Source organism: Phascolarctos cinereus, unplaced genomic scaffold, assembly GCF_003287225.1.
Source record: "Phascolarctos cinereus isolate Bilbo 61053 unplaced genomic scaffold, phaCin_HiC Scaffold_1;HRSCAF=81, whole genome shotgun sequence".
NCBI lineage: Eukaryota > Metazoa > Chordata > Mammalia > Diprotodontia > Phascolarctidae > Phascolarctos > Phascolarctos cinereus.
In genome coordinates this window covers 247,436,198-247,460,410 of record NW_027555514.1, presented here as the reverse complement: position 1 = coordinate 247,460,410, position 24,213 = coordinate 247,436,198, and the positions used below count along the sequence as shown (strand labels likewise).

At 38.0% G+C, this 24,213-nt stretch overlaps 1 protein-coding gene across 1 annotated transcript in view; it reads right to left on the bottom strand.

Annotated features, from left to right (window-relative positions):
• The window catches only part of OTOGL (otogelin like), a 194,923-nt gene that overhangs the window by 77,370 nt on the left and 93,340 nt on the right, over positions 1-24,213 (bottom strand). Inside the window, exons 24-29 of the mRNA XM_078150389.1 lie at positions 18,844-18,990; positions 16,074-16,193; positions 13,839-13,955; positions 13,308-13,461; positions 12,258-12,284; positions 719-886 (exon numbers count right to left, since the gene is read on the bottom strand). Of these exons, the coding sequence (XP_078006515.1) occupies positions 719-886; positions 12,258-12,284; positions 13,308-13,461; positions 13,839-13,955; positions 16,074-16,193; positions 18,844-18,990 (733 nt within the window). The remainder of the gene's footprint in view (positions 1-718; positions 887-12,257; positions 12,285-13,307; positions 13,462-13,838; positions 13,956-16,073; positions 16,194-18,843; positions 18,991-24,213) is intronic.

Sequence of the window (24,213 nt, the reverse complement as noted above, 5' to 3'; positions counted from 1 at the left end):
AATCCAATATTAAGATTCCAGATTCTGAGAATAGATTGTCTCAATGAAACTTTGGAATCTAGAATGTCACTAGGATTCGATCTCGGAATATTCAACCTTTTTATCTTCAATTCATATTCCAATTAATATCTATTTTCTTGTCCTTTCATCTTAAAAAAATTAGTTTGAAGAAGGTCTCTTCTTCCTGGGAATGCAAAATGTGTCTCTAGAAAATAAGGGTGTGGTATGGAAATTTTATGATACGGTTTATTTTAGAAAAAAGGAATCCATATTAATTAACACATTTATACTAATTTAAACAGAAGCATTTATTAAGTACTTACAATGTTAGATGTTAAGGCTACAAAGACAGAACAGAAAAATTCCTGAAAAAAGAGAAACCGTATTATCTAGAGGCAGGTAGGTAGCAGTGCATAGAGCCTTGGGCCTCAAGTCAGGAAGATTTAAGTTCAGATCTAACATAAGATATTTACTGTGTGAACCTGGAAAAATCACTGTCTGCTTCAGTTTCTTTGATTATAAAATAAGAATAGGAATAGCACCTAATTTACAGGATTGTTGTGAGGAGTAAATGAGATAATACTTGTAAAATGTTTATCACAATAGTGTCTGATGTGGTACACATTTAATAAATTTAATAAATAAATGTATTTTCTTTCCCATTTATTAATATCCATGTAAAACAAAGATCTTTTTTCAAAATATAAAGCATACTCACATGATTTTTTTTCTCTGAAAAGTCCTGGAGTTATCATAAAACTAAAAAACACAAAATCATGTGGACTAGTTCTTTTTAAAGGGAAGATTTTTCTACTGGTAATATTTGCTCCAAGAACTGTACCAATGCTTCCATAGCTAGCCAATATATATGGTCCTTCTCCGAGCCCTGGTGAAATAAACATAAGAGAAGGGTGAATTTTCACAGATGATTTCACTTATTTCTACCATTGTACTAATTAATGAACTTTAAAAAAAAGATACAGAATTGTACTTCATAAAATAGAGTGTTTTTGCTGTGACAAATTAAATTCTCTGTTAAAAAAAAAAACATTTACCCTGAATAAAAATAGCTGAACTTCATTCCAAAGATAATGTGCTCCAAAATGGGAAGTGTTAAATGACTTGTTAACTCCTCTAAGCATGTTTCCTCATCTTTAAAATCGGAAGAAAATATCTAAGGTCTCTTGTAGCTATGACATGCTTTGATTCTGCAATTCTAAATGTTGCAGGGACACTGTGGACTACATCTTTGACACCTACGGTCTAGAACACTGAGAATTTGAGAAACTTGCCCAGGGACACACAGCCAGTATGTGTCAGATACAGGTCTTGGAACCCAGGTCTTCTTTGCTTGGAGATTGGCTCTCTATCCACTGTGCCACAGGTGCTTTTTAGCAGCTGCAGAAACATATATGTTCAGGCATCTTCGTAGTTTCCAAAACCTTATCTTTCCTTCAACTCTTCGCATTTTTCAGTAAAAATAATTCTGGGTGAGGATATTACACAAAGTAACTTCAAGGTCCTCTCCTTCCCCCCATACAATCACTTCCCACTTACTTTTGTCCATTCATGTAATCCAAAAAGTAATACTTAATGCTCTAAACTGTTGTTTACTTGGAAATCATTCCAAAAAACCAAATAATCTCTTTTTTTAGGAGGCCCAGTCAGCTAGCTGGCATAGTAGATGGCTAGCTGAATTATAAAAAAGAAGACAAACTCACAGTTTTTTAAGTATTGAAAAGGCTTTTATTTGTTTAGTTTTTTGTTTGTTAAGGGCTTGGGGGCAGGGTTGGTTTTTGTTTTTGTTTTTTCCTATCTGTAACACTCCTGAATTTTGTGAGACGCCTTACCATACTGTTCACCCATTTAAAGATAATGGTCATCTGTAATGTCATGCCTCGCAGAAGTCTTAATAATATAGAATATCTATTTAATATTACAGCTATCCACAAAGCCATGCCCAAGGTTAGTGTATCTGGGAGAGGCTGAGTAGCACAGAAAGAGCAATCATGAATTCAACCACCTATTTGCTGTTGTTAGGGGGTGGACCTAACTCAGGCTGGCCTCCTGTAAGTTCAGGTTTGATGTTGGGGTGAAATGAGGCATTGGTAGGTAAGCTCTCTGTTCTGTGTTGTCTTCTTCCATTAGAGTGTAAACTCTTAAGGCAAGGGCTGTCTTTTTGCATTTGTATCACCAGTGTTGAGCATAGTGTGTGGCATTTATCATACAATAAATGCTTGATTCACTATTTCTTTTCATTATTTTAGTCTCTGAAGAAGAATTGGATCATATCCTTCAGAAGGGCAAACCCTCTGCTTGATCTCACTACCTTCCGTCTTCTGTAAGATTTTGCCCCTTGGATCACTGGCTCCCTTATTCTCATCTTTATCTTTATCTACCAGATCTTTTCATGCCACCTACAAATATTCCCTGTCCTCCCTTATCCATAAAGAAAAAACCAAAACGTTGCATTGGCCCTGCCATCTCTCAAAATGGCCTGCCATCTCAAAATATTATCATGTAACTTTCTCTTATCCTTCATAGCTAAACTCCCATAAAATGCCTGTTCTTGTTGCCTTTATTTCCTCAGCTAATCCTCATTTCTCAGTCCCTTATTTTCTGCCTTCCTAATTCTTTGCTTGGCTAAAAAAGAGCTTCTACTAATCTTTGAAATGCAGATTCAATGGCATTTCTCTCAGTCTCATTTTACATGATCATTGTGCACCTCTTGATATTGTCTACCGTGTCTTTCTCGATAATTCCTTGGCTTCTGTGACACTGAGTTATCTTGCCTTTCTTTCTTTGGGTCCAACCTCTTTTTCCTCCTTCAAGTCCTTCTCAATCTCCTTTGTTGTATCATGCATTATCTGTCCCTCACTGAGATGGGAGTCACTCAGAGCCTATCCTGACACCCTTCTATTCTCTCTCTACCCTTAGAATCACAGGATTGTACAGTTAGAAGAGACCTTATTGGCAACTCTTCCAACATATACCCTAAAATAAATCCCATCTATAACATACCTAAGAAATGGGCATATAACCTCTGCTTGAAAGCATCTCATGATGGGCAACCCACCACCTCTTGAGGAAGACTAACTTTTCTACAGCTCTAATTATTAATACATTTTCCCTGATATCAAGCTTAAATTTGCTTTTTTTGTAACTTAAAAATTTTCTTCGTTCTGCCCTCAGAGGCCAAACATAACAAGTATACACTCTCTTCTACATGATAGCCCTTCAAATATTTGAACGCAGCCTGATATACTTTCCCCCATGAATCTTCTCCAAACTAAACTTCACAGTTCCTTCAACAAATCATCATATGATATGAGCTTTAGTCACTTCACCAGACTAATTGTTCTCCTCTGAACACTCTCTAGTTTATCAATATACTTCCTAATCTGAGGTGCCTGGAACTAAACACTGCCCCAGGTGTGGTCTCCAGGCACAAGAAGGACTGTCACTTCCATATCCCTGCAAGCTATGCCTCTCCTAACTTCCCTCAAGATTGCATTAGTTTTTTTGCTATCACCTCACACTGCTTGGCTCATTTTAAGCTTTGAGATTGCAGTCATTAAACCCTCAGATCTTTTTCAGAGAAACTCCTATCGAACCATGCCTCCCCTATCTTGTACTTGTGATATGAATTTTTGAACCAAAGTGTAAAACTTCATGCTTATCTTTACTGAACCTTATCTTAGTAGAGTGCTCTAGCCTATCAGGACCTTTTAAGATCCCAACTCTGTCATCCAGTGTGTTAATTATCATTCCTGTATTGTATGACTTGGACATTTTATAAACATGCCATTTGATGCCTCTGTCCAAGTCACTGATAAAAAAAATATTACATGGGCCTAAGTACTAGAGTGCCCCTCCTGCCAGGAAGATATGTAAGTACTCATTGAGTGTAACCATTTAACCATTTCTGAATCCGTGTAACTATATAATCTTCTACTCTACATCTTTATATCTTCTCCCATAATAACTGTATGGGATTAAGAGGCAGTGTGGTATGGAGGAAGAGTGGTTGTTCCTAAAGTAAAAGAATTTGAGTTCAAATCCTGCCTCTGACGCTATCTGTGAAACTTGGATAAGTTCATTAAGTTTCCTGAGTTTTGTTTTCTTCATGTGTTAAGTGAAGGATTTGGACCCTAGCAGTTCTTGAGTTATAATCCTAAGAAATATTATCCAATATGCTGCTAAATCTAGATAAACTATATTGACAGCATTCCCCTAATCAGCCAATTACATGATCCTTTCAAAATTCAATTTAATGCAATAAAAATGTATTAAGTGATTACTGTGTGCCAGGAACTGTGCTAAGTAAGGTTAATCTAGCATGAGTATTCTTGATAAAACCATTCCGGCTCTTAGAAATCATGGTTCCCTAGGTATTCACTAACTATCCCTTTAAAGGATAAATGAATGGAAAGCATATTAAAGGACTTCCAGGGGTGGAGCCAAGATGGTGGAGTAGAGAAGCATTCAGTCAAGTTCTCCCCAAATTCCCCTCCAAACATCTTTAAAATAACACCACAGATCCAATTCTGGAGTGGCAGAGCCCCAAAATAGGCCAGAGTGAGACATTTTTTCAGCCCAAGACAATATAGGTCAGAAAGAGAGATCTATGATGTGGTGGAGGAGGCTGGCCCAGAGTTCACATGGATAAAACACCAGTGATAGTGGGGACAGAAAGAGCAGCAGCTTAGGGAGCTCCCAAGCCAGAGACATAAGGGAACCTGGCAGCTGGTCAGAAAGAGATTACAGAAGACTCCTGCGCTAGCACTGGATGCAGGATCAGAAGCCATTTGGCATCTCCATTGCCTAGACCCACTGCTGGGCCATAATGCAAAGACAGAGAGGAGCATTTTCATTCGAGAGGAAGTGGGAGCCCTGAAACACAACTATTTGGCAACTCCATTGCCTATGCCCACTTCTGGATCTCAATTCAAGGGCAAAGAAGAGCACTTTCAGTCAAGAGGGAGTGGAAGCACTGAGGAGCAATATCACTTCTGGCTCTAAGGCATCAGAGACCATAAAGAACTTTATTTTTACAGTCTCCATGGAGGAGAGAACCTAAGGAATAGTATGAATTACAATCCCAAGGAACTCTTCTTAGGTAAGGACCATCGTGAAGACCAAAAGAGCAGTGACCACATCTCTTCCTAAATGATACTACCTTAAAGACACTGAAAATCTCCAAAACCCTGGAACCAGCTCTGAAAATAGCAGTGTGACAAAGCCTGAAGCTTGAGACAGAGCTCTTCCTTGTACTGGGAACAGAGTCTAACATTACAAAAAATTCCAAATCAATAAATAGAATGGGAAAATGAGCAAACAACAGCAACAACAAAATCTGACCATAAAAATCAACTATGGTGACAGGGAAGATCAAGACACAGACTCAGAAAAGGAGACAATCTCTACAAACAAAGTCTCAAAGAAAGATGTGACTTAGACACAGACCCAACAAGAATTCCTGGAAGAGCTAACAGATGATTTTCAAAATCAAACAATAGTGGTAGAGAAAAAAATTAGCAAATAAATGAAATCAAGGGAAGAAAATTATAAAAAGGCAATTAACATCTTGGTAGGGGATGGAACCTATTTCAGCCTAGTCTATACATTTAAAACAAGGCAAGCTAAATTAAATAACTGAACTATGTACCTATAAATTTGTCTTATCACTTTCATCTGAACCTATGGTTTCATCTATGCAGAGGAATCCCAGTGTGAGACACCCACCACTGTTGCAGATCAATAATTTATCTGTAAGTTAAGTCTTAGATAATTACCTGGGCCACCAAGAAGTTGCCCAGAGTCACAGAGCTAATATTTGACAAAGACAAGATTTGCATCCATGTCTTCTTGGCTCGCTGGCTCTTGATCAGCCACACCATGCTAACTCTGTAAATTACCTACCGATATGTTTATATGAGGTGTGCCACAGTGTAATAGAGAGGGAGCTGGCCTAGAAGTCAGGAAGACATGGGTTCAAGTCTCAACTCTGATAAATAATGGCTGTGTGACCCTGGGCAAGCCAATTAACCTTTCTCTGCACTAAGCAAATATCTAAGATCTTTCCTCATCTGAGAATTCCCTGTAACAATGACATCAAAGATCTAGTACACATATGTAAGTATGTATATGTATACCTACAGAGACGTATGTGTATACACACATATGTTCATGCATATATCGCCTATCATGTGTGTTTGCGTGTCCATCTGTCTAAATTTATATAGTGCACATGTGTGTGTGCATATACAAATGTGTATGAGCATGATATAAACATTCATAAAAGTGTGTATGTGTGCGTGTGTGCGTGCGTGTGTGTGTGTGTGTGTGTGTAAAGTCTGAGTGCCTCAAAATTAGGGTTGTCACATAGCCAATATGTATCAGAGACAGAACTTAAATCTAGTTTCCTGGTTTCAAGGCCAGCTCATTATTTACCTTCCCATACTACCTTTTATGTCATTGTTATTGTTTGTTTGCTAATGGCAAAAGTGGTAAAAAAAAAAGAATTCCATACACATTGTGCTTGCCATCCAACAACTTACAGCCTAAGATGGAACGCAGGAACAAATTGGCTCCTCGATACACTCACTGTTACCATCCTGATGGATTACAGGCCATGTTCTGAGACCAAGATCCACATTCAATCTCAGGGTCCTCCCTCCCAAACCCAATGAGGTCATCCAAAAGAATATCAAGATAAAGCTGACACACATAATAAAATAATATTCCTCCCAAACTCTACCGTATAAACTTCTTACTATAGCAACCTGAAGAGATAATTACTGACGAGAAATCCATTTGTATAAAAAGCGAAGGTTTCTGAATTAAATACAATCCACAATGAATTAATGACCTGTTTCTGTATTTATTTTCCTGCAATTTCACTAGTGACAGGGAATAAGAGCACTGACCCTATCATTAATTTTCTCCAGGGAGGATTGTAATTTAGCTGTCTATTTAGGCAACCATTCACTGCAGTAAAAACTTTAAAAACAGTAATAAGAATGTCTAATCAAATAAAAGGAGTCTGAAAGTACAGAAAGTACACACAACCAGAAAATTCCACTTTCAATTTAGCAAACACCACAAAGGAACATGGTCTCTTGTTCTTTCTTTTGCCAGGGATTACCAAATTTTGTGGCAGTAAGCCCTCCAAGGTCTTCTCTACATTTAAAATTTTTCCTCAGAATAACTTATTCTCTTTAGCAGTTTGATAACATGTGGTATAATAACAAACAGGGAAGACTTTAAGTCATGGTACGACCTACAAAGGATTATAGGATCACAGACTTAGAATTAGAAAAGACTTTAGAGGACATGTAGTACAGTAATGTCAAATTCAAATAGAAAGGGATCCCTGCAGGCTGCATATAAACTTGGAAAACCACAAATTAAGATGATCTATATGGTATAGTATATATCCGTATATTTTTATTTATTTTTGTTAAATATTTCCCAGTTACATTTTAATCTGGTTTGAGCCCATTAGGAGTTTTGGAGCGGTGAGTTTGACACCTGTGATGTTGTCCATATTTGGCAGACCGGGAAATTGAGGACCAGAGAATTAAATATCTGACCCAAGGTGGCACAGGAAGTAATTGCCAGAACCAGAATTCACACTCAGATTTCCAATCCAATGATCTTTCTACTATACAAACTAAAAAGTAGGAACAATAGAATCTGTGTCCTTGTGTCAAGTGTGACTGCACAGTTTTGGTGTGTAAGGTAGCACCTGTTTTCCTGTTAACTAATGTTCCCCTAAAGTTCATCATGAGGGAACCCTCTAACTCCCACTGGATTTTCCTTAGTTTCCTTTGTCACATTTAAGATTTGCTATGATCCACATTAATTCTCCTACAAGGACAGAATTCACTCCATGTTATACCCCTTAAAAAGACTCCATCCTCAGAAAACAGTCACCATGTCCTGAGAATCAGCCCCAGTCTGTGAATAGAAGATTTGCCCCCACCAGGCCACCATAACTGCTTTATTAACTTATTATTTCTAATAGACATTAGCATTCTAGCTACTCTTTAATTCCTCACATTCATTCCTATCACCCGTGAATATTGCCACTGCTATAGCACGTTTTCCCATCTCTCTGGCCTTTAATTATTATAGATTTTTTTTTAATTTTCAGAAAATAAAGCACCAACTTAAATCTGTATACAGCTTCAAACCAACTTCAATCTGTACATAGACATCAAGGCTGGTTCTTTGTCTTACAGCGAGGTTGTGGTAATTAGACAGCATGATAAATGAAACAGGAATCACTCCCTCTAAAGTGACAGATGTAAAATGCACTCAAAACACAAAACACCCCAATAAACTCAAAGATAGACTGGGAGAATGCAAAAGAAACTAAGGAATGATTCTGTAGAAAGAGGTAGAGATTTGTTATTCAAAGCCTAATCAAAGAAGTGGAAATAAAGTAGGTACCTAACAATTGGAAAATAGCCAAACAAATTGTGGGCATACTGATGTAATGGAAAATCATTGAGGTAAAGGAATGATTAATATGAAAAATTCAGAGGCATGACAAGACTTGTATGAGCTGACGTAGTGTCAATTAAGCAGAACCAGGGAAATATTTTTATACATTTACATATATATGCATATACATTTAGTTATATACATATACATGCATATATAAACACATAACAATGTTAATAGAAATGACAACAAAATAAAACTGAATGACGTGTTATCATAATAACTAAGGTTGGCCCCAGGGAAGAGATGAGAAAATAAATTTTCCTTCCTCCATTGAAGAGGTGGGGGCTTTCAGGATATATAAAATGGCACATATTACCAGACATAGTTGATATACTTGTTTGGTTTTGCTAAACAGCTTTTCTTCATTTTCCTTTTTTTAAAAATTTTCGTTATAGATGTATTAGGGTTTGGATTTGGAATATAACCAATGGAGTATTGAGTCTGAACTCTAGCTGCTTCCAGAAAAATAACTCAGGGCTGAAGGACTTGAGTACCTTGAAATGGGAAGGCAGTCCTTTTATGATATTCAGCAGGAAGAGCCAGTGACCCAGTAGATCTTTAAAAGAAAGTGATTGGCCCTTGGCCTCTCTCTTGCCTTCTATCTACAAATGAAGTCAAGATTGTTAAAACTTATTCCTAGAGAGATGTAGGGAGAGGCCTTGTGCAAATGGAAGAAAGGATGAGCATTCTCATAAGGCATCTAGAACAGGGGAGATGAACAGGATTTAAGGAGGTGATCTGGGCATGGGTCTTGGGATCCTTAGCTGCCTTTTCCACATTGTATTTCCTTCCTTGAAGACAGGTAAGAACTGTACAGCGATCCTGGAACGGTTATGTCCTGTCTGGAGACAACTTTGTGAATCTGAGACACTGGAGATCTTGTGCTCTCTGGTTAGAGTTGATTTTCAGAAGAGTAAATTTCTGAAAGGATAACGACCAAATAGGGAAGAAGCTTATCCTTGGCTTGGACTTAAAGGGACTTACTTGGAAAGTTCAGAGCCAAGGTTATATATAAATATGTAATATGTAGATATTCCTGTTCATTACCAGTTCCCCATACTGCATTATGGCTTGACGTTTTAAGCATCAACCACCAAAAAGAAGGTAATAGTGATTAGTTTATGGCTGCTGCTTGTTAAATTTCCTGTCAATGTGCATTTCTTTAAGAGAGCCTTTAGTGTGTGGCACTTCTTTTGTCTGCAGTGAATAAATAACTGTCCCATACTTGATTCTTATTATATGTTGAGCACCTTTCTACTTTCCACTTTTGGAGACACCTAAATGTGAGCCAAACATAAGCTTTAGGTAATTTTCCCTGAAAGAAAAGGATTCTAATCCATCTAATTAGAGACCAGACTACCCCTAGGATCTTGTGTGTCTGGGTCTACCCTTAATAAAGAAAATGAGAGCACAACACTCCCTCTCTATGAGCTCTGAAGTAGTTACAATTGTTAGACGAGATACAGCTTACTTGAGAATGAAGGAGAGATAGAAATATTCAGAAATTAATATTGCATAAAAACAAAAGACATTGATAATTTCAGCAAACAAAATGTATCTTTAAAAGCAAGTAAGTATAAGGGGCAGCTAGGTGGCGCAGTGGATAGAGCACTGGCCCTGGATTCAGGAGGACCTGAGTTTAAATCCGGCCTCAGACACATAACACTTACTAGTTGTGTGACCCTGGGCAAGTCACTTAACCCCATTGCCTAGCCAAAAACAAACAAAAAAAAAACTGAATAAGTATATAAAAGAATTACATATGTATATATGTAATTCAAGGAGTGATTCTATTGCTGTATATAAAAGAATTTGGAAGTTTCAGGAATGTAAGAAGCACAAATGAAAATTCTTATAATACAAGGAAAATTTTAAAGAATGAAATTCATCTAAGGAGTCCAATGTTACTGAACTAGGAGCTCTCTAAGGGAGATTTAAAAGAATTTACATGTAACCAAGGACAAATAAAAGAGTGTCAAGGACCTATAAGAATACTGTAAGAATGAACAGAGCTCAGATGGGAATTTTGAAGTATAATTAAGGCAAAGAAGGGGCAGCTAGGTGGTGCAGTTATAGAGCACTGGCCCTGAAGTCAGGAGGACCTGAGTTCAAATCCGACCTCAGACCAAACACTTGATACTTACTAGCTGTGTGACCCTGGGCAAGTCTACCTAAAAATTTTTTTAAAAAAAAATTTAAATAATTAAGGCAAAGAGAGTTGGCCTAGAAAAGAAGCTAGAGAGCCAGCCTTGGAGTCAGGAAATCTTTTGGTTTTGCCTTTGATACAAACTAGCTGCATGACTTTGGGCAAGTGACTTAACCTCCCAATGCTTCCAAACAACTCTTTCAGATTTTAAGTTGCTGATCTGCATTGGTAGAGTGTTTTCTTATCAGGATCTCCATATACCAATGTAATAACAGAGCGAAAATTTTAAAATGGAAAAAATCAGGAAAAAGAAGGAACAGAGGCCATTGATTACAGTAGAGAGCATAATGCTAGCAGATGACAGAGCCAGAGCAGAACCGATCAACTTAATTTCTTTTTCCTTTGTCTTTGCAAATGTGATATATATATATATATATATATATATGTGTGTGTGTGTGTGTGTGTGTGTATGTATATATACACGCACACATATATATGTACATATACACAGAGTTATATAGTTACATATAAAATAATATAGAAATAAGTATGAAAATTAAAATATCAAAAAAGTCAAACACTAAAAACTCATGGTTCTATTTCTCCACCTGTAAATGAGTGTTTCTGTTCATGGATAATGAGGGTCCAGATTAAATGCTTGATATTCTGTTACATCTCATACCACATTCTCAAGGGCTCTCTGAAGTACTTAGCCATTGATTGTGTGACATGAGACACACTGACACAAGACCACCCAGCATGGCGTGCCCACAGCAAATAAGGTGCTGTGCTCTATGAATGAAGCAGAATTGCAGTAGCTCAAAAGAAACATGAAACATGCAAATTTAGAGACATCTCCACTCCAAGTGTTCGTGTGCATTATTTGTGCCCGATCTATGGTAGACTCTTCCGAGCTTATATTGGTCTGATTAGCAACAGTTGGACACCCTGTACCTTGACTCCAAAGCAGTGATATCATTTTGGTCCTCTTGGAAAATGAAGTACAACCACCAACCAACCACAACAGGTTAATATTCTATCGTACATATTATACATGGAATGAAAATTTATGAAATATTTCTTATCTTTTTATGATTTCAAACAAAAGACGCTAATGGCAAAACACAGAGTCCTCGAGGCCACAGGTTCCTCACCCCTGACACAGACTTTTAATATAGTGTTTCCAGCTCTTGCTACATGGATAAAAGGTATTCTTATAATATTTCTATATTCAAAGAACAAATTTTTTTTATCATCTTCACCATGAGAGCATAAATATCCACAAAGAGGAAAAATCACAGGGAAACAGAAATGTGTGTGATGCTAAGCAACTCGCTTCCCTTCTCTAAATCTTAATTTCCTCACTTGTAAAATGAGGAAACTGGAGATGATCTCTAAGACTACTTCCAACTCTAAATCCAGTGATCCCAGAATTGAAGAAGTAGATTGATTATAGTAATTAAGAGCTCTTGTTTAGTTAAATCACACAAGATAAATGGTTCTTTGTTCCTAATCCAAATTATTCAAAGGATTGTCACATGAGAATATATCTACTGAAATACAAAGTTGTACTTCATGGGGGGAAAAAGTCACATACCTTGGTTGTAGGAGTCACAATCAAGTGCTAAAAAAAAAAGAAAGAATGAATGAATGAATCTTAAACTACAGAAAATACAACCACTTGGTTATTTCATTCCCAAACAAAATAAAACTTGTTTGTCAGTAACAATGTAGAAAAAGCATGAAGTCAGATCACAACTGACAGATAACATGAGGTAGCAGATTGCATGTTTGACTTGGAATCAGGAAAATGCCACCTATGACGTGAGCAGCATCAGAAAATCTGTTAAGCTGTCTGAGCCTCCGTTGCCTGATATGCAGAATGAAGTTAATAAAAGCTGTAGTACCTACTTTAGTGGGTTGTAGGGAGGATCAAATGAGCAAATTCAGGAAAAGCCTTTTGTAAAACTTAAAGTTCCACATTAATGTCAGCTGCTATAAACTGGCAATTCCCTTTGATCCATGAAGATTCTCTGACTATAGTACATCTTAATTAATTGCAAGCTTTCCCTCAGAGTTCATAAACAGGTGGGAAACCGTGTGTTCCCAATTTAAAAATGTCAACCTAAAACTCAAAATCATTAAGTGTGCTTCAACTGACTTACCTCCTACACAAGTAGAATAATAAGTAAAAAGATTCTAGTCTGGCAATGAACAAAGGCTAAGGCTTGAGAAACAAAATTCTAGTCAGAAAAGCAAAGCTTCACAAATGGTAGGAAGATTGGGATCATAAATCACAACCCTGAAGGATTTTTTTAAATATAGAAGTAACTGATGCCATGTTAAACATGGTGACAGCCAAATACAAACAAAAAGAAAATTCTAAAAGTCACATGTGGATAAATCTTCTTGACACCCTTCAAATCCTCTACCTCATAAATAAAATGAAAAGATTGGGTTGTCTTAATTGAGGGGCATTATGTTATATTATATTAATTTATAATTATAAACCATTATCTAATATAATTATATTATCATAATTATGTGATTAATTAGAATTTTTATTATAAATTAGCAAAGCTGCTTCAGTGTCTCATATCAAACAACTCTGTTCCTCTTCATTATGCATTATAAGCTGAGGACTCACCACAAATAGGGCCTCTCCAGTGAACTGACACCCCCTCCTGACAGCACTTGTAAGCATAAGCAGCTATGCTTGAACAGAGACACTCGCAGTCCCCACCCAGGTTACAGTTGCAGGTGTCTGTATGGCAGTTTTTGACAAAGGAAGTCACATCAATCTATACAGAGAAGAGAATGACAATTATTTTTTAAAATTAACTTAATATCAGATACTGCCAAGGATATTCTTAATAATTTTGAACACTGAGTAATGAGCTACATTTTTAAAGAAAATTTAAGTCCGTGCTTTTAAAAGATTTATTATTAGCTTAACACTGCCACCTAGAGTGTTATGCTAATCTCAGCATCCTAGAACCTAAAATCAACCAAAGACTTTTTAAAAAACAACACTGAAAACTAATAATGGAGGAGGGGTGGAAGTGAGATGGGGGAGACTGGAAATTCAAATGACACCATTTCAGAGATAAAATATTTGTCCTAATGCATTACTGTTAGAGATTCAACGATTCTAAAATTTAACAAAATATTCCTTTACCACATTTCGGCAGGGGGCAAAAATATCACTGTATAAAATTGAGCATTCTTTCTTGGCATAAGGAAACTTATTTTGATATGCCTCACAGGGCCTGACAGTCTCATTTGGTTTTTCACACTGTTGGAAAAGAGAAAAAGAAGCAGATTGTTTGTAAATACGTTGAGAATAGCACATAGAAAGGTACATGTACAGCAAGATATAATTATAATCAAGAATAAAGGTGTTATATATGTACATACAATATATAATACACTTCATGAATAATTTAGCATTAGGAAATCAATCAATCAATAAACATTTATTGAGCTCCTACTATGTGCCATACACTCTGCTAAACACTGGAAATCATAAAATTACAAGCACAAACTAATCAGTTTCTGTAATGTTGAGAAGAAAAAAAAGAAGTGGAATGTTTTGTGCATTATTTTATTTGGAAAAATAAGGAAATTCATAGACAGTCTTATGGGGGAAAGCCTACTAAAAGGTAGCATGACGATTCTGGGGCCCAAAACCATGGTCTCCAAGACATCTCCCTATCCTTTTTCAAACACTAGATCTAGTATATGCTCTTGAGGCTAAATAAGCTTCACGTGAAACACTTTGGTGTGCTTTGCATGTATTTGTGATATAAAATCATAGAATCTCAAAGTGGAAAGAACTTTAGACAGCTATTACTACTTCTAAATCCAACTGCCTTTTCTCATTACCTATTTCTACATAACCCTTCTGTCTTTTTGACACTTGATCACACTCTTCTCATGGTCACTCTCTCTGTCCCTGGACTCCTCTCTTCCCCTGGTTCCTTTCTCTTCTCTTCCCTTGGTTCTCCTTCTACCTGTTTGTCCAGTCTCCTTCGCTGGACCATCATATCCCCAAACTCTGTACGATGACACTCTTTCTTTGGGTGATCTCATAAATTCCCAGGGGTTAAAACATCATCTTGAAGATGACTCCCCAACACATATTTGTAATCCTAAATCTCTCTTCTGAACTTCATTCTCACATTGCCAATTACCAGCTGGACAGTACGACTTCTATGTAAAAGAAGCATCTCAAAATCAACATGTTTGGGGCAGTTAGGTGGCACAGTGGATGGAGCACCAGCCCTCGAGTCAGGAAGACCTGAGTTCAAATCCAGCCTCAGACACTTGACACTTACTAGCTGTGTGACCCTGGGCTTGCCTAGCCAAAAAAAAAAAATCGACATGTCCAAAATAGAACTCATATTTCCTCCTAACACCATCCCTCATTCAAACTTCTCTATTTCTTTTAATTTTTGGTCATGTTCAAAATAAGATATTTACAGATATGAGAAAAGATTTCCCACAATCTTTGCAGAGGTGAGAGGTCCACAGGTATGAAACATTACTTATATTTTCATATTTTGGGAATATTTATGAATTTTGATGATTTTTTTCTTTTTCCTTTTAAAAATATTTTTGTCAAATTGGATGGATTTCTGGGAAGGGGCAGTGGAAAAATTAAGCAATGCAAAACCAAAATATATCAAAAAAAATTAAGCTATTGAAATCACTTCTGTATGCATTATAAAAAAACACAAGTAAATAATAAAACCACTTAAGACCACCTAAAGGAAGCAATGATACATCTGGTCAATATAATTAAGAAATCCTTGCAAGAAAAGCAGACATTTTCTATTGCTTTTTTAAAGGATACCAAGATCAAGGGAAACATTTGTGCTTCTAGAGAGTAACTGGCAGTGTAGTGTGGTAGAAAGGACAGAAGTTCTGGAGTCAGAGGACCTGGATTCAAATCCCCTCTCTGATCCTTACTGCCAGTGTGGCCATGGGCAACTCACTTCTTCTGGGCCTGAGGTTCTCCTTCAGTAAAATGAGGGAGGTTTGCATCTAGTGATGGTCTCTAAGGTACTCTCTCAATCTATTATTCTATGATCCAATCTCCACATTAAAGATCAATTCTATGAATTAGTTTATTTCTCATAATATTGCAAACATAGAGCTGGAAGAGACCTCAGAAGCTATCTAATCCAACCTTTCTCATCCTATAGATGAGGAAACTGAGGCCCAGAGCAATGGTGTCAGTTCCTTAAGTCCAGAAAAGTATTGTAAGGTACCAATAACACCATCCTTACAGAATACAGATGCAGACATATTATCCTCAATTCATTTCTCCAGAATGGCAATTCTTACTAATAAAGTCTGGTTTAACATATATTTCATATAATTATTTTAAAAGTTTGCATATTTAACTTACCTGGCCTATTGTCCAGCTTTCTCCAAATACCTGAGCATTTCTCACTTCCAAGTTATTAGATGTAGTCATATCATTTGAAGTGCACTTGTCAAAGTTTCCACACAAACCTCCAAGTTTTCCCTAAAGAATAAGCAGATACTTCTCATAATATCCTATTGTCAAACTAGTATTTGTAAAATATGATTCATTAGAATTGTTCATACATTTAAAGAGTATTTTGAGCTAAATATTTCCACAACAGTCATTTATTAATAAAAATGCTCTGCTAGAAATACAGTGCATTTTTACACCTTACAAGCCCATCCAATGATAGTGGTTTACTTACTGTTCCATGAACCAGATACTTTATTTCCTGAATCTGGGCATTTCCACTGGCTGTCCCCAGGCCTGGAATGTCCTCCCTCCTCATCTCTATCCCCTGGCTTCCTTCAAGTCTCAAATTAATTCTTACCTGCTATTGGAAACCTTTCCAAGTTCCTCTTAGTTTTAGTGCCTTTCCTCTATTATTTCCTATTTATTCTATTTATTCATTTTATTTACTTATTTATCCTATACGTGGCTTGTTTGTCCACAGTTGTTTGCATATTGTCTCTCTCATTAGATATCAGGAACTGGCTTTTTTTGCCTTTCTTTGTATCCCCAGCACTTAACACAGGGCCTGGCCCATAGTAGGTACTGAATAAAAGCTTATTGACTGACTAGAATGTTACGTATTTTATACATAAGAAAAATGAGGCACAGGGAAATGAAGTGACTTGACCAGAGTCTCACAGCTTGTAAGTGTCTAAGGTAGGATTTGAATTAATTTCTTCCTGCCTCTAAGGCCAGTACCCTACCTACTACACCCACTCTACCTCTCATATTGACATAACCAGAATATCCATCTATTTCACCCATTTTCCATAATATATCCTAGAACAAAGGTTCTGAACTTCTTTGCATCATGGTGCCCTTTGGCAGCTTGGTGAGGCCTAACAATCTTCTTAGAATAACATTTAAAATACATAAAATAAAATGCATAGGATTACAAGGAAAAACAATTACATGAAAATACAATGATCAAAATACACATTTTTTTTAAAGTTCACAGATCCCAGGTCACACCTCTGTATCTGATTGCCTCTTATATCTCCATACCCACAGCCTTTCCACTCTAAGGATACCTCACTTATTTCCCAATAAAAATCCTGACTCTCCAGACTTTTTGACCTTGCCTCTCACCCTTTACTTCCTTGCTTTCCAACTCCCTTGTATGTGCTACCTTCACCCACTGGAAAGAGGCCACAAGATGGTGCAGTAAATAGACCACTGGGCCTGGAGTCAGGAACACCAGAGTTAAAATTCAGACAGTAGCTATGTCACCCTGGGCAAGTCACTTAACCCTGTTTGCCTCAGTTCCTCATCTGTAAAATGAGCTGGAGAAGGAAATGGCCAAGCACTCTAGTATCTTTGCCAAGGAAACCCCATATGGGACCATAGTCAGTCACAACTGAAACAAATGAACACTGACATCCATTAGAAAGTAAGGTCCTTGAGGGTAGGGACGGTCTTTTACTTTTGCCTGTATCTCTCTCCTCACTTGTTAGTAGAGTGACTAGCAATGCTTAGACAGCCAGGTGGCTCAGTGCAGAGAGCACCAGGGCTAGAGTCAGGAAAGCTTCAGTTCAAACCAGCCTCAACACACCATGGGATTGGTGGCCCCCGGCAAGGCACTTATCCTCATCTTCTCATCTGTCAAACAGGACAATAGCACCTACCTCCAGAGCTGCTGGGAGGGCAGACTAAGATAAGATGTGTAAAGGGTTTTGCAAACCTTAACGTGCTATATAAATGCTAGCAAAGACAGACAGACAGACAGACAGACAGACAGATAATATAGAGATAACACACACACATGTGTGTGCGTATGTATGTAGGAATGAATGTCTAATCTCTCTGTCTACCCAGGTAAAGAACATTTGTTGCTAAATTTTTCCAGGTTAGAAACCAATAGCACTACCAACAACCAACCTTACACATAACCATGGACTTTAAGAAAATGATCTATGAGGAAAAACATGAATTATTTGAACTCTGAGCAACAGCTTCTTCCTTCAATACTTCAAACATCTGTGGTTTCTTTGCTGTGGGTAAACCCTCCAGTGATGTAGGTCTCAGCCCCACCATGACCTGGTAGATAATCTTCAACAGTTGTGGTGGCCAAAAATTCCTTTTCCCCTGAGCCAAACTAGTGACAAACTTCTCCAAATGTAGTTATGCTGGTCCTCTGGATGATGGATGTACGCTCTCTCGCTGGGCTGATACTTGAAGTCTTTCCAGCTTGGTAGGATCTGCCAGAGGAATTTAGAGCTTGTGCTCTACTGGCATAGCCTTCAAGAGCCAAGGGTCAACCCCAGGACAGTCTGAGACATTGGAAGTCTTCGGTGGAAGTCATGGGACATCAAAAAGTTTAATCAAAACATCAAAATTTCATTTTACTTTATCTCAAATGGAGAAGGGAAGAATAGAAGAAAGGCTAGAAGGTCAACTGCAGAGTCAGATAGATTCAATTCCTTCCTCTGACACATTTTAGCTGTGTGACTTTGGACAAATCAGCTCACCCCTCAGCATCTTAGTCAACTCTCTAAGACTATAAATCACATATCAGTTACTTATTGATATGCATCAGTGTTGGGAGTTTTCACACCAATTTCTAAAAGATTTCTAAAAGAAGGTTCATGTCCTCAACCCCCCTAAAAGAATATCAATTAGATGTCAAATCTCGGCCTACCTTCCACTGTGATCCAACTTTGATATGTATGGTTGTCTTCTTATCCCAAAGAATCGTGATGTCTTTCTCTGGGAAATGTACCACAGCATAATACCCAGCCTTCCAAAGCTGGTATGTTGGTTTATTTACCAGGAAACCTGACCGTTTCTGAGGCAAAGAACATTTGAATTAAAAGATCAATTCCATGTTATCCATAACAGAAAAGTAAACCTTAATTACTTTCACATAAAGTGAACAAGTACCTCTTGGTCACCTCTTTTGTTCTAAGTATTACTGGGGTGTGATAAAAACATAAAATAAGATCTATTTCAAGATCTTTGTGAAAGTAAAATGAATACATGTACAACTGGGCCACAGTCTATAAGGTTATAAGCACCAAATTCAATGCAAGTTAAGATTTGAATGGTGGGGGAAAGGTTTTTCAGGCATAGAGATTATGCACAAAGAGAGGGAAGGAGGCAAGAGTGAGGAAATCACATTTAGGGGACAGTAGAATTAGAAGAGACTTCAAGTAAACTAGCTTAACCACATACCTAACACAGAAATGTCCTGAAAATTATCACTGTCAAGTCCTCATGCAGCTTTACGTTGAAGACCCCTCATGATGGGGAACTTACTCCCTCACAGGGGCAATTTTAAGGTTAGCTCTAATAGCCAGGAATTTGTTTTTATTAAATGGACAAGAGTGGGCTATGAATACATGAAGAGAGCATGTGCAGAAGTAGCATAAAAGGAAGAGAAAGGTATAACCAGAAGAAGAGGTGAACAGATGAGGTACTGGAAAAAGTAGGCAGCCTTTATGCACCGTTGGTACTCATACAATATAAGGAGACCTGCAACAAGATCCCAACATGTTGAATGGACTACCCCTCCATGGAAGGAGTGTGCAGCAGAACATGGGAAAGAACAGCACAGGATGGGAAGGTATGGATGAGGTTCAATCTGCACCATTGGAGAGAAATGTTGAGATCACAGATCCATCCGAGTTTTAAAAGAAGATCTACCCTAATTCCATTATAAGTTCCTTGAGAGCAGGGGCTATCTTTGGCATTTCTCTGGGTCTCCATAACTCATCAGAGTGCCTGGAACACAATAGGCACTTACCAAATGCTAGCTAACCAACTGTTTGATCTCCCCGTAATGTCTATCCATTGATCCTAGGTCTTCCTGTTAGAGGAATGAGATTTAACTCTTCTAGAGAGAGGCCTTTAAATTGTTTGAAAAGAAGTGCTCTTTTCTCCAGTCGAACATCCTTATTTTCTTCAATGACTACTGATATAACACAGTTTCATGTTGTTTGATCACTGTGTCATGGTCTGCCAGTTCCCCTTTTCTACTCTTGACTAATACCAAAGAAAAGTGGGTAATGACATTACTCTGCTTCAGATAAGAGCCTGTGAACCAACCCTCATCACAGAATGTCACTCTGCCAATAGAAGAGTCTTCCCCTACGTCCTTTCTGGATAAGAGAGATAAGGAGATCTCTAATGCCAAAATCTGAGACAAGAATCTAATTAGCCTAATTGTGGAGCAGTTCTAATTAGCAGCAGTGACCCTTTCCAATCTAAGCAGCTCAGGCTCATCCCCTAACTCCTTAATGCTACTCACAAGCAAGCACTGTTCCATTACTAGGGTCCCTAATCTTCCAGGATCATAAAGACAAGATCCATCTCTCAGGCCACAGCATCTGAGCTTCTGACCCAGAGGAAGCCCACAGACTCTTACATAGGGCCAACTGAAGAAGGAACTCCTCAGGGAACAAGGTTCTATGTGAGTGACGTACATGCACAATCACCTGGTTCTCACTCTAATAACCTTTCCCAGACTGCTAGAAAAGCTGGGGATGGAAGATCAGATCACCAGCATTAGACCCTTGCCCTGTGTGCACTTGCTGATATAAATTGAGCCTGTTTGGGAACAGAGGGCAGAGATTAGAGGTTGGAAGAGCAGGGCATGACTAACAAGCAAAGTGGAGCAAGCCACACCATACTGACCTAGTCTACCTGCATGCTTGTACCCTTTGATTTCTCAGTTGCATGGATAGAGAGAGTTGCCACCCCACAAGAAGATCTTCTTTTTAAGAGGCAGGCAAGAAAACCCTAGTCCAGAACATATAACTGATGCACAACTGGACCTGGGCAGGGTACATGAGGCTGGCAAAGTATCCTTAGGATCCTGTGGTCTAGCTGCATAATTACACTGCAAGTATGATGCAGACCCAGAGTCAAACACTGAATGAACTAAGAGAACACCCATATATAAGGAGGTGATAATCAGTAATGGAACTTATGTTATGGTTCTTTTGTACCTGCCATTAGGTGAACAGACAGATGACACTCTATCATACCTACCAATTAATAGTCTGGTTTGTTAGTTAACTAGTATTTATTAAGCACCTATGATGTCTCAGGCACTGTGCTAAGTGCTAGGGATACAAAGAAAGACAAAATATTCCCTACTCTCAAGGATCTCATAGTGTAATAGGGGAGATGATATGTAAACAATTACGAATAAAAAACATATAAACAGGATAAACTGAGGGTCATATCTGAGGGAAGGCACTAAAATTAAGCAGGACTGGGAAAGCTTTTTGCAGAAGGTGGAACTTTAGCTGAGACTCGAAGATAGTCAGGGAGGCCAGGAGACAGAGGAGGAGAGCAAATTCCAAGACTGGGGGACAGCCAGTGAAAATGTTCAGTCAGGAGATAGATTGTTGTGTTCAAAGAATAGCAAGGAGGAGGCCAGTTTCATTAGATCATAGAACATGAAGGGGGATAAGACTGGAAAGGTAGAAAGGGGGCAGGTTATAAAGGGCTGTCTAAGTGACTTTCCAACCTGACAGGTTATCTTACCTCTATTACAAATGTACCCTGATGGTAAGGTTACAGGTCTCAAAATGGCAGCTCACAAATGCACACATCATTTGGGCATTAGATCATCACTGGACATCTCTAGCTCTGCTATTCTCCACTCAGATCATCATCTCTACTCCCCTCTTGAAAACTGGACTGCAACCCTAGAATTTTCCTGGTCTTTGATAGGTTAGCTTATCCTGCTGGGTTCCAAGATTCCCCAATACTCCTTAGACAGCTCCTGCCATGCCACTGGGAGTGTCTCTCCTTCCTTCTTCCCCTCACAAACTACTTTCCAGGTTCTCTTCATATGTTATCTTCATCTGTTAGGAAGAAAACTCCTTACAAGCAGAGACTCTTCTAGCATACTTTTATTCATATCCCCAATGCTTAGTACCAGCGACTATCACAGAATAAATACTAAATAATGTTTTTCTACCTACCTGTCTATCAATCTAATCTACCTATTTATTACAAACCATGTCTTCATTCTCTGGCATTTGCTTTGTCAGAACTACATACTTTGTTGGTACTTTGTTAGGATGCTCAAGAAAGTCACAAATGGCAGTTGTGAATACACAAGATATACCTCTAGGGAGCATATGGCATACCCTACTGGTTACTCTACCTATGGAGACTAGAAGGTTACCGTAAGTCTAGGTAATGGCAGTTGTGCTGCCTCACTGGACCAATGATCCTTCCTTGTTCCTTCATCTCTTCCTTTGCATTTATTAATGGCTTATTGGTCTATTAATGGTTAATTATCATTATTATTATTATTATTATTATTATTATTATTATTATCATCATCATCATCATCATTATCATTATTATTGTGGCTTATTCATTAATGGGCAGCTAGGTAGTACAGTCAATATAGGACTGAACCTGGAGTCAGGAAGAACTCAGACACTTACTAGTTGTGTGACCCTGAGACAGTCACTTAAATCTCTGTTTGCCTCAGTTTCCTTATCTGTAAAATGGGGATAATAATAGCACCTACCTCCCAGGGTTGTGAGGTTCAAATGAGATAATAATTATAAAGTACACTTAGCATACTATATAGCACATAGTAAGTACCATATAAATGTTAGGGGGTTGGGGGTCTTTTTTGGAAGAGGCTCAACCCTGGCACTGAAAGACCCACTACTTAAGACCCAATACTCTCTGTTTCTGTGACTTACTAAAAGCATCTCTAAAAATGAAGAGGGGATGGCATACCTCTCAGACCTACTGACTGAAGCTGCTGCCTTCCCATCCCCACAGCTTGGCTATACTATTATCTTCCTTTCTATGTAACAGAACTAAGAAAATAAACATGGCATCTTAGAGTTGAGACAGACCTTAGAAATACTATCCAGAATATACTCACCACCTAAAACAACTAATCACATTACGTAATAGCTATATTTCTCATTATAAGTGGCTAAACTGGTATTCTTACAAAAAATAAATCTTTTTTAATGAATTCTGTTATTTTTAATGTTTCTGGATGGATTGCTGTATGGATGGATGGATGGATGGATGGATGGATGGATGGATGGATAAGGTCTAGTTCTGGACACCCTCTTTAGACTTGATAATACAACCTGCACCTATGCTAATAACCCTCACTAAGATACTATTTGGCATTTAAAGTCCTTCCTGGTCAGCCTTGAGTCTACCTTTCCAGGCTTCCTGCACATTAACCTCTCTCACCCACCCTCCATTCCAAACAAAGTATGCTATTCCTCTTACGTAACAATATGTATGCTACCCCTATGCACAGATTGTCCCTGGAATGCTTTCCATCCTCACCCATACCATACACACTTCTTGTTTAATCATTTCAGTTGTGTCCTACTCTTCATGGCCTCATTTGGGGTTTTCTTGGCAAAGATACTGGAGTGGTTTGCCATTTTCTTCTCCATCTTGTTTGTATAGATGAGGAAATTAAGGCAAATAGGGCTAAGTGACTTGCCCAAGGTCACACAACTAGTAAGTTTCTGAGGCCAGATTTATACTCAGGTCTTCTTTAGCTTCTTTCAATTCTCAGCTGAAATGTCACCTTCTACTATCCAGATCCCCCTAGTTGCTAATTCCCCTTTCCTACCTGGACTTAGAAATTACTAGGTACATATTTTGCATCTACTTATTTGTGTTCATGCTGTTTTCCTCCAGAAAGACGTCAAGGAAAAGGGACTGACGTGCTTCTCTAGGCTACTTCCCTCCATGAAGTAAGGGACTTGTTTTTGTTTTTTTATCCCTAGAATCTTGCACAATACTGGCAGGTAATTGGTGCTTCATAAATGCCTGATCAATTGAACAAAAGAGGACTAGTACAAAAAAAATCAGCCTGTCTAATGCCGTCTTTTCAATTCAACAATCCTTTATCACATTTCATCATGTGGCATTCATCCTGTCGAGATCTTGCGGATGCTGACTTCACCCAACATAATAGCTCTTGCTCCCAATTTTGAGTCACCTACAGATTTAATAAATGTGCTGTGCATATTCTCCCCCACATTACTCATAAAAA